The 14,916-nt window shown below is 41.0% G+C and overlaps 1 protein-coding gene across 4 annotated transcripts; it reads left to right on the top strand.

Moving 5' to 3' along the window:
• The first annotated feature begins 8,482 nt into the window (after positions 1-8,482).
• Positions 8,483-13,352, top strand: LOC143324640 (insulin gene enhancer protein ISL-3). 4 transcript variants are annotated; one of them, XM_076737351.1, is made up of 6 exons: positions 8,483-8,590; positions 9,009-9,198; positions 9,561-9,823; positions 11,132-11,415; positions 12,140-12,307; positions 12,609-13,352. In XM_076737351.1, the coding sequence occupies exons 1-6, from the start codon at positions 8,533-8,535 to the stop codon at positions 12,723-12,725; spliced, it is 1,080 nt and encodes a 359-aa protein (XP_076593466.1). In that variant the 5' UTR covers positions 8,483-8,532; the 3' UTR covers positions 12,726-13,352. The 4 variants fall into 4 exon arrangements, with proteins under 4 accessions (XP_076593466.1, XP_076593450.1, XP_076593458.1 ...); XM_076737335.1 differs by having other exon boundaries at positions 11,132-11,427; XM_076737343.1 differs by having other exon boundaries at positions 11,129-11,415.
• Positions 13,353-14,916: the final 1,564 nt, after the last annotated feature.

Raw genomic sequence — 14,916 nt, 5'->3', positions numbered from 1 at the left:
CACAATCACTGTCCCGGCCAGAGCTCAGGGTGTCTGCCAGCGCGTGCTGGGGCCCTGCAACATTTCCATCTGGCGTCTGGGGAGTCGCACATCAATTGCTCTCAGCTAAATGCACTCACATATGAATATTTCAGTACAATTTAATGTTTCAGCTACAGCCCCAAAGGAGCAGAGCATCAATTTGTGAACACAGTTCTCCTGGAGTTAAAAGCCAGGCCGGATAATACAGTATGAAAGGCGCTGTCAATCTAGAGGGCCTTTTTTTCACTTGAGAGACAGAAAAAAAAAAAAAGGAAGAAAGGAAAGCACGCCCCTTTGCCTTCACAATCCAGCTGCATTCAGACAGCTTTTCAAAGTTTCCTCTGGAAAGTAGCCGACTGAGGCAGCAGCAGGGAGCTTTTGGTTCAGCAGAGTCACCAGTCGATTTGCCAAGCTCGGTCAGTTTTCCCAGAGCTCTGGTAGTCTGCCATTTGGTCTCCACATGTTCACACACACACACACACACACACACACACACACACACACGCAGCTGGTGGAAGGAGCAGGTCAGGGAGTCGTGCACCTGCTGTCCTGTTAATAAAATACCCCAAAGTGATGCTGAAACCTCTTCCTTCACACAGCAAAGCTTCCCTCAGGTGTGAGAACATGAGTGCTTTACAAAACATGCAGATTGTGACACAACTGAAGTCATCAGCTGGTCAGTAAGCAGAGCACACAGCACAAGAATACAGCTAAAGGACTGTTGAGCAGATCACATTATGGCTGTGTTGTACAGCTGAGAGTGCATTCAGTGGTTGGTCTTCAGGGTAAAGCTGCAACTAATGATTATTTTCATGGAGATTATTTTCCGAATGAATGAAATAATCATTTGGTCTATAAAAGCTGACACATTGGAGACGAGACTGGCATTTTTGCTTGAATAAAATGATTCAAATGATAAATAATGAATAGAGGTTGATTCATTTTCAGTCAGAGGACAATTTATGTATTGGCTAACTGCTCTAGCTCTATTTCGTGGAGTTAAAAAACAAGGTTTAAATTAAATCAATTATATATATATGATTTTTACTTAGATGGATGTATGTGTTGACATGTAGGTAGATGAAACAATAGGAAGAAGCAGCATTAAATCTGAAAACTGCTGCACTCTTACATTAGATTATATTGCAAGGTGTTCCAATTGTTTTGTCCACCCCCTGAAACAGATGAAAATGTTGGCTGTTTTTCCTCAAACCATGCTGTTCTAACAGTTCTGATGTGCATAGTGATAAACTGGCTTATGTATATGTTTTAGTTCTTTTTCTTTTTCTTTAGTTTTAATGGACAAAACTCTTTACAGACGAGCTGTTTCAGTGCGTTCAGGTGGTCACACAGCAGGTGAGAGCATCGTTCTGACTGGTCCAAACGGAGATGCTTCCTTCCTCATTTAAGTGACACTGGCTCTTGTTAAAGCCGCTGATAAGCAACAAGACTGCTGCTCTGCGCTGATGAGAGCAGCTGATAAGAAAATACAAGATGTGCATTTGTAAAATAAAACAGGCGGCTGACAGTTACACTAATAAGGTAATAATGGCACAGGTTCTTCAGGCCAACAATGCAGAACTGCCCCGAGGCACCAATCAAAAATTAATACTAATTATCATGTGAATACTGCATTAACTCTGAAGAATTATGAATTATAAATCTGCAACATGGTTCCCCTCTCAGAATGGCTTCGCTTGCATGATGATGTGATTTTTTTTTCCCTCTCTGAGGCCTTTTTTGAGGACCTGTCACAAAATAAATAACTGTGCATGCAGACATACCATCACTGTTATGACATATAAAAAAAACATCTATTGTGAGGTATACTGCAATTATGTCTTTAAAGTAATGCTTGACCTTTTTGTCATTAAAATCATTACAAAATAATTTGAAGAGATATGTTTACACATTTTTTTTTTTTATATCTTATAGCCTGAGTGCTCATATTAATTTCCCTTTTGGCTGACTCTGGACATAAAGTGGACTCTAAGCACTTAAACTCACTGTTGGTTCTGATAAATCATTTAGAGCTTTAAACCAGCCATCAACTACATTTCAAAATGTGGCCCAAGTGTCTCTGAGAGTAAGCAAACGTGCAAATTAACCCATTTAAATGTGTTCAAATGATAGTAGCTTAACATTAGATTGCACATTGGCATATGAAACACTGATTTTAGACTTGTTTGAAATCGGTCAAGGACGTAGACTGATGTCTTCAGACACATGGCTTTAATGTCTTATGATCATAGTAATTAGCCGACTATAAACAGTTAAATACTGTATGTGCCAAGAATAATCCAAACAAAATATACCAGATGATGACTGTATGATGAAGAACACTGCAATAGGGATGTTTTTTTGTTTTTTTTTAAATTTTATTTTATAAGGAATCTTAATACTAACAGATCTTCTCTGTGTCTTTCCCACTTTGATTCAGTTGTGATGCAGCATATTTTCTATGTATTTGTTGTAATTTAGAGTATTCACATTGGATTGTTTTGTTTAGCAATGAAATCTTCAAAGACATGCTCCACAAAAGGTAAACAGAAATACTGATATGAGTCATTATGTATATCATTGTCGACAAAAAAATCTCTTCAGATTTTTCATTTAAAAATTCTAACTACAATAATTGTGGATCTTTTGCTGAGAGACAAACAAACCATGTATGTGATTAATGAGTCTTTCAGGTCTGGCTGACCTGCGTGTCGCTGGGGACAAAGCCAACATCCACAGCAGCTCAGAAGCTCTCGCTGCATTTCAATTGAGCTGCTAATAAAACTGCCTCTCTCTCTCCTGCTCTCCTACTCACACAAAATACTTGCAGCATTCAGTTTATCAGGCAGCTCCTACGGCAGCTTGAAGCTGTGACTCCTCTTCAGGCTTCGTCCTGAATAAATGCAAAAAAAAATTAAAGGTCAGCGGAGGTGAGGTTTGAGTTTTGACTCCCACTGAGACCACATGTACTAATTCTGCACGTACAAGTGCTGTTGCTGCTTCAGGGACAAATGTACACCTAACTGCACATTTTTTAACATCAATATGCCATAAATGAACAGATCAGCCTCTGCAGTGAACATAAATCTCAAACATGGCCTCAAAAAGGGTTTACAGCCACCATATGATGGACGAGATGACAACAAAAAAGGGCTGTTAAGTCAAGGTTGAAAAGAGACATGATGTTTCCTCTGATTTCCACCTTTCATAGACCACATGCAGCCAAACCAAATGCACACATGCCTTTTATTTTCCAAAATACCTGGTGAGCTCAGGTGTGTCACTCTGGGTTTAGATTCTGCTTGAGCTTGTGAAGGTATTAAACTGGAACTAAATCAGATATATGCAGTGTACAGTGCCACGTACTGTGCCTATTGACATCTTATTATAGAAGAACTAGACAGTGATGGTCAATAAAAACACTTCTATCGTTTGAGGAAGAGGTTCTTTAGTTAAAATCAAGAGTATCATTTGTTTGATGTGGTCATTTATGTGATGATCAAACTGGAGACCAATCTGTCTTTTTCTTCTTTTATTCTTTCGTCCACAAGTAATGTCACATTCAGTGTTCTGCAAGTTTTTTTTTTTTTTAAATCAATCTCTCTTACCTTTTCAAGTTTCAGAGAAAAATTTCTACCTAAGAAGTACTTGAAAAATGAATAGTGACGAATGAAAAGTGTATGATCGTGTTCATTAGCGGCACTTCATCCTGTCATAGGTGAAGCCTCACATGAAGCCCCACTCACAGTGGAAACCTTGTTGCACTTGACTGCACAAGCAGAAAAGCAATAATAGATCATACATCTCATTCAGCTAGGGAGCCACTTAATAAACAGGCACTCTGCAGAAAACATGTATTCTGCGTTAGAACGTGGGTTTGACTGCTTCTTGTTTTGTTTTGTGGAAAAAAATGAAGACGTTCGAACAGACATAAACAGATTGGCACGTCAGCTGAATCAAACCTGGGGAGTTCGGCATCGTAAATTACTTATATGTCTGACAATAAAGGCACAGTGCCACAGAACCCTAAAACATTCAAGAGACAACAAGTCACTGTGAAAAGTTTGGTAATGCAGCCCAGGAAAGGCCCCCCTGAATTCCAAACAAGAACATTTCGCTCTTGCCAAAGTTTAAGTGGATGATTTCAGTCACACATATATATTTCATGAGGTTAATGGGCCCCATCAAACTGTGATCAGAGATTCTTCAGGGAGGCTTTTATGCTGGAGTGACAGCTAGGATGGCTGGGCTTGATCTGGCAGTCATTAACAGGTCACACACAATAAGGCCGCATGTGATATTTCTTGTCACTGTATATGCATGAAACACTCGTAAACTTAACCCTTGACCTGCTGCATTTGCCAAACAGTGAGTGCACATAATAATTTAGTCTACATTCAATATTTCATTGTTTGCGTAAGCTTCACATTGTGGGAAATCCTACATGCAGTGCAGCATGCAGGAATAAATCACAGCATCATGACCAAAGCTTGAAATTGAAACCACAATTCACACTCACATGCGCGCTTCTACGGAAGGACTATGCTCCATTATTACAATGAGTTATCATAATATTGGGCTCTAACTAAGACAGACAGAGAGCCAGAAAGGACCTTGGAGCTGGACAGTGTTAAAGTGGGATCAGCTCTTCTATGTGGTTGGTGTACCTTCCTTCAGTCCTCTTTACATTTTCATTGTTTACTCCACTTACTGCATTTACAGCAACAAGAGGCTTACCAGCACACGCGCTCCAGACAAAAGTGTTTTGGGATTTGACCCCAGTGATGTCTGAAATAGTAGCCACGTCCAACCTAGCAGACGCTCTGGGGAGGAGATGCTGTAAAGGGAACCACAACATGTTAAGCCTTACAAAGCTCTTGAGTGACACTGACTGAGACTATAAAAGTTAAAGTAATGGTTATAATGAGCTCTCTGAGGACAGGGTGAAAAGGTCATATAAAAGCATAAAAAAGAGGTAATGCTCATCCTGGTTTTAAAAATATCTGCAACAAATTTCAAGGCTACTTTTGGCTTGAACATGATACTGCTCTCTGAAAAACACCATACCTACGCTGCAGGTTAAAGTGACTGATGCCAGTGACTCAGGCACATTGAATCAACCACGTACTGCACCTTTTTCTAATATGAAGCGGAGTAAAGCCGAGCCTAGAAATAAAGATCAATACGAGCTGTAATAAAATACCTAAGATTTAGTTTAATGCATCCTAATTCAATTGAAATACCATTATATCTACAAGATGATGGTTGTATTGAGCAATCACAGATTACAGGGTGAGGTCACTCATTAAAAAGAAGAAAAAACTTTTAGATGCATTAGAACAATGAGACATAATTGCTGAAGTTGCAAAATCCAATATGCATAATACAATATTTCATTTTTTTTTTTATTTTATTTTATGCATACCCAAACATGGAGTCTGGATTGACTAAATTTGAGTTTGAGCAGATGAGTTTCAGCAGCCAACAACTTCCATGTTCTGAAATGTGAAATTCGATTTTATACGGAGGAGAACAAAAAAGATTTCAACTGATTTCTGTGTCCCAAAGTTTTTTGACGACCGAGGTTAACAGCTGTCAAAAGCTAACGGTGACAACATTCACACTTAAAGATATCACTGTGATTTTGTCAGCAATCTTCAGCTTTTCAGGCCCGAGAAACAGAGAATTCATGACATGTATATCATGAGATTGTTTTTCTCACTAAATAAATGACCTCTTTTCCACTGACAGGTGCACACATTGCATGTGACAGAGGCACAGATGTGTGTGAAGCTGAGTTCCACTGTGTTCATCTGGTGTGGACCAAAAACAGCAGAGGCAGAGAGACATTTTTTTTTTTAAAAAAAAGCCCAAAAACCCAAAGATTCTAACAAACTCTATTTGTTCGACAGCATGCATAATTAACTATGACAATAACATTTCTATATCATTAATTATCATTCTCTTCTGACTGAATCCAGCACAGAAAAACACATATATTATCTCATAGGCCTTGATCTCACATTGCCCAAAAAGACAACAAAAGCCCTTCCTGCTGCTTTACAAATTACCTCAGTGAAGCGATACCGGTTCATGAATCCTAACTGGACTCACTACCTTCATGTCAGCTGCACTCTAATTATAGCTTGTGTATCACTTTTTGTTTGTGCTCTCTTGAATGATCTGACCCAGTGCCCTTATATCAGCATGTACTTGTTTGGACAGACAGCTGTGTTTGTACCAGCTATCAGACATGACACCGTATTTCCCCTCCCAACCTCGCTGGCAGCAGTGATGGCAGTCAGTGTGATAGCGGTCAGTTTGTTCTGCAACAGCCAGAGTGCTCTGGAGGATGCTGGCCTGTAGAGGAAGTTTTAGACATATATAAGTATTAAAAAAACAAACAAACAAAACAAAACAAAACAAAAAAAGGTTAGGAGTAAAAACCAGAAGCATTTTCTACAGCAGATATAATGGCACTACGGTACTAACAGTAGTATCTTAAGACAAATTCTTAGCATGAGACTGTGAATCTTATTAAGTTGAGCTTCTATTTAACACCTGACACCAGTAGCAAAAAAAACCAAACAAACAATCAAACAAAAACAACAACAACAACAATAATAATACATTAACGACTCACCTGTAAGACGTCACTGAGGTAAAAGCCAATCACGCATTTCCTGATTGACCATGATTTGACCTTACACAGTGAGTAACATCTCCTTCTTCTTGCAGCACAATGACATTATTTCCCGAACCCCTCTTCTTTCACACTGATGTGCAGCCGGCAGGTCAGCTCGTGCGAAACCTCACGACACGAGCGGCCCGGAACCGACCAAACCGCTGTTCCACTCAGGAGGAGGACATCTGGTTTGTGGCTTTCAAAGTAAGAGTCATTGTTTAAGAAACAAAAAAAAAATAATCTTTTTGCAGTTCCTCGTCTAACAGCGTGGTGAAAGAATACTGTGTAACATGTGGTGGCAGGAAAGGGAATGAGAGAGGAGAGAGATGCAGGAGTCTCTGTTTGTTTGAAGGAGCTCTGCAGGATGAAGGAAGGAAAGATACAGCTGGAAACCAGTGTTTAAGACGGCAACACTGACATGTCTGTGCTGTTTGCTCTGTTCAACACCCTCAACATGCAAACACACTGATCGTGACAGTGGACATTCATCTGTTTTTAAACTATATCATGTTTGTGATCTTGCACACACACACACACACACACACACACACACACACACACACACACACACACACACACACACATAGACGCTTTGTTTGTCATGACCATGTCTTTTCTATATGCAGGATACAGAATTCCATGAAGACTATAATCAAACTTGATTTGCATGTTATTCAGGTCACTTGTCTTTTATAGTAACCAGGTTTGTCTAATGTAGAATCGTTGATATTTAGTTTACCATAGAGAGTTTTCATGCTCATACATATAAAGACAGATAGATTCATAGACTGAATTAAAGCCCAGTCGAATATATGCTCAGCAATCCTAAGGACAAATCCCCCTCCGCCTCTGATAAATGTAGTTCTGGTTTTCCTCCAATAGATGGCCTTGTTCTCGAGTAGATGAGCTCCCGGACGGAGCAGACTTGTCAGCTGTCCCCATCCTGCTCAATTTATGTCCGAAAACGAAATAACTGCAAGCATTTCTCCTTCTGGTTTAGCCTGCGCGTTTTTCATTAAAACATCAAGGCAGTAATCTGCAGTGTTTTTTCTCCAACCTAAGGAATTACAATGGGATTCAAGAAATATACACTCCCATCATAATGGTGATGTTTGACCAAGATATGGTGAGGAACTGAAATCAAAATAGACAGAAATTTATTGGAAGCGATGTACAAAAAGCCCTCTCTTACCTGTGTGAGTCTGCACAGTTTAACAATCTATACATGCTAACATTTGTAATATGGACTAAATAATACCATGAGAATATATTTGTACAGTCAATAATCAGTTATTGCTTCATTGTGTGAGGAAGGAATTGAACATTTGAGTTAGTTTACTAGACAGTTCTGGTGGTATAGTTTAAATATTTTCAGAAGTTTTAACATTTTTTTTTGTATCTCGATGATGATGATGATGATGATGTTGCCGTCATGAAATGTATGTGCATCTTAAAGCCGGATTGAAATGGATCAATGAAGTTAAAACATTTTTACCCCCCTCATCTTCAGCCTTTGTTGGGTGAAAATAAAAATATGAACATCTGTATTCTTAAGCTTCTCTCGCACACCCGATTTCTTTCTTTCTTTGTTTTTATTTTTATTTTTTTTTAACAGGTTGTGGGAGAGGTGCAGTAGCGCGATTGGAGAAGTTGGGTGTTGACGTCATGACGTCAGAGGACCAGCGTGTGGGACCCTGCTGCCTGCTCGCCCCCCCGCCCCCCTCTCCACGTCCGGAGAGACACACGTTATCAGGGAGGCAGCCGAGGGGCCAGTCATCTCCTCACATCTTTTCTGCATCTACCACAATCCCCTCTATCCTTCCTGTATGGTGGATATTATTTTCAGCTCTTCTTTCTTGGGTGATATGGGGGATCATTCCAAAAGTAAGTAAGCGACACTGCTCGGTCCAGTTTTAAGTGGCAGATTTGGTTTTCGTCGCAGTGGCACCGTGGAGCTACATGATATATCCAGCAGCGCACCGATTGCTAAAGTTATTTTCTTAGTAATGCAATATTGTGTCGTATTTTCTCATCGGCTGTGCATTTTGAAGGCGCTTTTTAGAAATGAAATAATTTAGTGTTTTTCTTTATGAATACTGGCAAAAATTCTTCATTTGTTACATAACATCAGGATTTGTCCAGTCTGCAACAAAAAGCAGAGGTTTATTGCAAAACTTAGACATACAGGCTGGACTATAAAACAAAGTAAAACAATTCATGCTGCAGCTGTTTGAGATAGTGGTTTTATTTGGTTGCATTTTTCCGTCAGTCAGTCGGTTACAGTGCTGTGGGCTCTTTGCAGAGAAGCCAGGATTCGCGATGTGTGTAGGATGTGGAAGTCAGATCCATGACCAGTACATACTGAGAGTCTCTCCCGACCTGGAGTGGCATGCAGCCTGCCTGAAGTGTGCAGAGTGCAGCCAGTACCTGGATGAGACCTGCACTTGTTTCGTCCGGGACGGAAAAACCTATTGCAAAAGAGATTATGTGAGGTAGGAGTTTGGAAATATTCCCCGTGCAGGCTGAATCTTGTGGTTGGTTTTAAATGCAAAGTTAATATATTTGAATGCAATAATATATGGTATTATAAGGAGGTTAAAAGGAAGTTAAAAAAGACGAATTTGGACATAAAAGAAAAAGTACACCAAAAGCAGAATAACAGAAGTTAAACTCGCAGTTTAAAAAAGGTTTACAAAAAGAAAAAATACCACACTTTATATCAGCAAGTAAAAAAGAATAGCATGAGAACATTGTGAGGCTACAAGCCTCAACTCTGAGTAAAAACCAGAAGTTATTTTCTACATTTCTTCCCAGATTTTTAATTCTTTGACAATTTTTCCCTCCAACTTTCCAGGCTGTTTGGAATAAAATGCGCAAAATGCAACCTGGGATTCAGCAGCAGCGATTTGGTGATGAGAGCCCGGGATAACGTGTATCACATCGAGTGTTTTCGGTGCTCGGTGTGCAGCAGGCAGCTGCTGCCGGGAGACGAGTTCTCCCTGCGGGAAGACGAGCTGCTGTGCCGGGCGGACCACAGCCTGCTGCTGGAGAGGAGCTCCGCAGGAAGCCCCATCAGCCCCGGACACATCCACTCCAACAGACCGCTGCACCTGACAGGTCCGATTCTATTATTATTATTATTATTATTATTATTATTATTATTATTATTATATACTTTTTTTTATATTTACTTAAAACAATGGGATGATTTGTCGTAACAGGACAAACATGACATAAGAAAACTGGCATTGATAAAAGAAAAACTAAATGAAAGGCCATTTAAAGAAATTAAGAAATTTGTCGTGTGTTGCAACGAGACTAATTAAACACAAAATGAACATTTGTTGGAAAAAAAATCCAATTGCTTAAATTCAGAAAAAAAAAAACTAAATGAGAAAAGATTAGCTTGTCTTTTTTCTTTGTCCATTTACATCCACATTATTTGTTATGTGGCAATCTGGTTGAGTGTGTGTGTGTGTGTGTGTGTGTGTGTGTGTGTGTGTAAAGTGTATGCTGCGACCTTTCTTTAGGCTAATTTCATAATTGATCTCATTAGCGTTAACCTGCTCTGTTGCCATTATCTAAATAATCTGGTATTTGAGTCGCGACTGTGTGGATGCGTGCATGTGCGTGCGTGCATGTGCGTGCGTGCTTGTGTGTGTGTGTCTGTGTGTGTGTGTGCAGAGCTGTCATCCTGAGGGCGCCTGCCAACAGAAAGAGAACAAAGCAAATGTGTGAATAATGTTCACCAACTTCCTGCTCGAAGAGCTCAATTCTAAAGAAGTTCCAGCGCTCAGCGCGGGGCCACGCAGGCCCGCAGCGGTGCAGGATTTCACATTTCACCTGCGTTTTTCTTCAGTTCTGCTGAGTTTACAGTATAGATTTAATGAAGACAGTAGCCGAAGCGATACGACACGATTAAGGATTATTTTAAGCAGACAAAAGACGACAATGCAAGACGTCAGTGGTTAAATTGCAAAACGCAGCCTTAAAAACATTAAATCACAAGTTTAGTCTGTCGAAGTTTGCGCAAATCACAGTGTTAGATTTTAAACTGAATTTCGTTCTTATTGTTTTTTTTTTAAGTAAAAGTAAATTACATTTTTTTGTCCTCTAAAGAAAAAGGAAACCAAATGAACTTCTCCAAAAAATAAGGGTGTCATTTTCCCTTTTTAAAGATCCTCATTTGCCTGAGCCATGATTTAAGATGTTAGACATTAATCTCATAAAAAATCATGGCAGACTGATAAATATTAGCGGCCTTTCCTGCATAAAACAAAACAATCCAGGAGATATAAAAAGACAAATCATTGCAGATTGAGATTAATGAGCGACAAAGGATAGCGTAACATTTGAAGGACTTTTTGAGGCCTTTGTACTCTGCGTGACACTTTCTGACCAATATCCGTCCCCCGGACTCAGCAGACCCGGTGGCGGTGCGGCAGGCCCCGCATCGGAACCACGTCCACAAGCAGTCGGAGAAGACGACGCGGGTCAGGACGGTGCTGAACGAGAAGCAGCTCCACACGTTGCGGACCTGCTATAACGCCAACCCGAGGCCGGACGCGCTGATGAAGGAGCAGCTGGTGGAGATGACCGGCCTGAGCCCCAGGGTGATCCGGGTCTGGTTCCAGAACAAGCGCTGCAAAGACAAGAAGAAGTCAATCCTCATGAAGCAGCTCCAGCAGCAGCAACACAGTGATAAGACTGTAAGCATCTTCGTAAGTTTGACCACTTGATTACTATCAACGAATATGTTTTTATTCTCTCATTTGCATGTCGTTTAAAATCATGAGCAGGGGAGACTGACGTGTATCTTAATGAAATGCAGAGTGCGGTAAAAAGCAACCAAGCCATGTTTAACTTTGTATCTTAATGATGTTTCAGTGAAACGATGACGATCTTTTTGTTTATATTGGTGCTTGTTTGCCTTGTGCTTATCACTTGCAGGTGATGCTCACTTTTTTTTGTCTATCACTGATGGGAATCAGGACTAGCCCATAATTGGACCCTTTCCCAAACTTCAGTTTTTACTTTGCTTATGCTGAGACACAGTAGAAGCGCTCCAGTCGGCTCCAGTGTTTCTCTGTACTCAAACTTAAGGTCAATGAATAATGAATCAACTGCTTTGGCTTCAGTTGCTTGATCTCAAAGATAAAATCAACCTCTGCAAACAGGCTCGGTCTGCATCTCTGCAACATCTCTTCCTCTGTCACCATAGTTCAATCCCTGCTCCACCCCTAGAGGAAACTTTTGGGGAAAATTTGCTGTCACCATTAATCCAAATGTAACACTGATCATTTATGGTACAAGAAAAAGGATTCTGAAAAGGTGCACATGAGGACATATTAGCCAGTCTTTGGTGACAGACGCTGTCCTGCTGGACACATGATGCTTATGCTATTTGTATAATTTGGAAAATTCTTTTGCCAGAACCTGCAGGGCCTCACTGGGACGCCTCTCGTGGCTGGGAGTCCTATCCGTCATGAGAGCACTGTGCAGGGGAACCCAGTGGAGGTTCAGACCTACCAGCCTCCATGGAAAGCCCTGAGTGAGTTCGCCCTGCAGAGCGACCTGGACCAGCCAGCCTTCCAACAACTGGTGTGTGTGTGCTCAGGACAGACTGAGACTGAGTTAGATGTGCACACACACACACACACACACACACACACACACTCAGAGACATACATGCACTGCAGACTGTAACCTGACCTATCTATCTATCTATCTATCTATCTATCTATCTATCTATCTATCCACATGCACAATCACACAGGGACAATCATTTGAATTTTGTTGTGAATTACACACGCACACACTCTCTGAGTGACCACACGCAAACACAAAACAGCACAAGCCTGAATATTTCGCATATTCTGACACATGATTTCTGTCCGCTCAGGTGTCTTTCTCTGAGTCGGGCTCACTCGGGAACTCCTCGGGCAGCGACGTGACTTCTTTGTCCTCTCAGTTACCGGACACCCCCAACAGTATGGTACCCAGCCCGGTGGAGACGTGAAACGGGGCCCCTGAAACCCGTCGCCCCGACCCTCACCTCCTGCAAGGACAGTTGCAGCATGATCCCGTCCCCCCCCCTCCCCTGCATGTGACCAGCTCATCACATCGCCCAAACTACAGAGAGGAGAGTGTTTTTTTCCTGACATGTAAGAGATGGAACGAAGAAAGCACCGACTGACTCCGACATGTTTTTTTTTCCTTTTTTTTTTCGTGGAGCTTTCAATGACAATAAGCAGAACAATTGATGCATGACTTGAAGCGGAGAAGGCAGATGTACAGAAGACGTCCCGATGGATATACTACAAGAAAACCTTCCCTCAAAAACAAATTGGAGACATTTCCACGTCGAAACAGAAGGACTTTCTGCGAGTTCGTTGTGATCATATTGTGTCTTGTTTCTTCAACATGAGAATTTTTTGATACATTTATTGCGTTGTCGAGTCCAGTTGACTCTTTGTCTTAAGGTCAGAGCATGATAATCTGCAAACTATTCGTGTTGTAAAATACTTTATCTTAAGGGCAGGACACAGGTTGTTTGAGCTTCTCGAACAAAAAGTAAATTATTGTTATATTATTTATTGTTAGGAAAGCGATTCGTAAAGGGATTATTAACTGATAAAAAAAATAAAAAGCTGAATACATATCGTGTCTTTGTACAGGCGCAGTTTTTTTAACCTCTCAATCTACTGCCGCTTTTGCATTTGCGAGACATTATAGCAGGTGATAATTTCTTTTATTTGAAAATTCCGCTTTCATTGCAAATGTAAGGCGAGAGAAGTAGTGATTGCGCCGACCCAGTGACAGTTTGTGTCGTGGCGCGGTCATGGTGACAAAGTCACACTCGCCGTCCTCAGACCGTAAACACCTCATGACGGCCAGTCATTTCTGAGCAGACAAACAGAGACAAAGCTTCTCGGGCCAACGTGAAGAAAAGATTCAACGCGTTTAATAAGAAAACAAATATTCATTCCTGCTGCTCTGAAATATGCTGTTTGTCCTGTTCAACATATATCAAGTTAACCTGCAGGAATCGAGGCTTGGAGGCTCTGTTGTCATATCTTCGCCCTCCATCTGCGAAGCCCCCCCCCCTTCGGTTGTGTAGCAGGAATCGGCCAGTGGTCATTTACTATCTTGGGGGCAAAAATCTGCTGTAAATTGTGCTCAGTCCAGTTACTCTGGTTGAGTCACAAGCTGGTCTAGACAGCGCGGAGGGATCGGCGACCTCTTATCTAGTCCTGGCATCACCTGCAAGCGATACACTGACTGAAGCCACAACAAACTAACTAACTAAACACCCCCTTATCCACACACACACACACACACACACACACACACACACACACACACACACACACACACCCCAAAGCCCCTCGTATGTGAGGGGAGCAGAGAGCAGCTCGTAAAGGGTCACTTCTCCTCCTCGGTTTATTTTCCTTTGGTGAATTGCGTTATTGCGCACGGGTCAGCCGACATGACAGCTCAGGCTAAGTGAACTAAACCAACTGACCCCCTTCACGCCGTGTGCAGGACCAAACAAAGCCGCCATGCATGCACTGAAAATCTGTGGATCAACCTGCTCTGTTGGCACATACACATTCGTAATTTATTTAGAGGCGTGCACGGGGTGCTCTGTTATGTTTGACATGATTTAGACATAAAATCGGCTCTGAAACGTTGTTTGTTATTGTGAAAATCCTACTCATCATGTGTGCTCATTCCACTTCTCTTCAGCGCAGTTTTGCTGTTTTAGAGAGAATTTAGATAAAAAGGCAGATAAGAGAAAACGTCTTTAATTACAAAAAAAAAGGCTCTTTATATTTAATTCTCATCACATTTGGAAATAAAATTATCCTGGTGCAGTGATTTTCCCCACCTGCCGCCTTTTAACAAAACTGGATTCAATAATAAGGACACCAAATCACCGATGAACGTATGTTAATATTTGAGCGTTTTTCACTGTTAAACAATTCAGCTGATGTTTTTTCCTGCACTCACACCGTCTTAATCGGAAGTTTAAATAACAAAAGGCAGATAATAGATTTGTAATTGAGCTATTTCAAATAAGATAAGTAAACAATGCGAGCAGATTAAGATAACACAGATAAGTGAAGAATAACAATGGCGTTTACAGACAAGAATGCAGGCCTATTAACCCTCCTCTATCAGAAAATCACTGTGGGGCCGTGCATGTT

The sequence above is a fragment of the Chaetodon auriga genome, chromosome 1 (assembly GCF_051107435.1).
Source record: "Chaetodon auriga isolate fChaAug3 chromosome 1, fChaAug3.hap1, whole genome shotgun sequence".
Classification (NCBI taxonomy): Eukaryota; Metazoa; Chordata; class Actinopteri; order Chaetodontiformes; family Chaetodontidae; genus Chaetodon; species Chaetodon auriga.
Note: the sequence above shows the minus strand (reverse complement) of the source record. Positions and strands in the feature narration are given on the sequence as shown.

Coding starts and splice junctions, on each gene's coding strand:
- LOC143324640 (XM_076737327.1), top strand. CDS start 8,533: ATGGTGGATATTATTTTCAGCTCTTCTTTCTTGGGTGATATGGGGGAT. Junction 9,199..9,560: donor TGCAAAAGAGATTATGTGAG/GTAGGAGTTTGG, acceptor CCAACTTTCCAG/GCTGTTTGGAATAAAATGCG. Junction 9,824..11,128: donor CAGACCGCTGCACCTGACAG/GTCCGATTCTAT, acceptor CCCCGGACTCAG/CAGACCCGGTGGCGGTGCGG.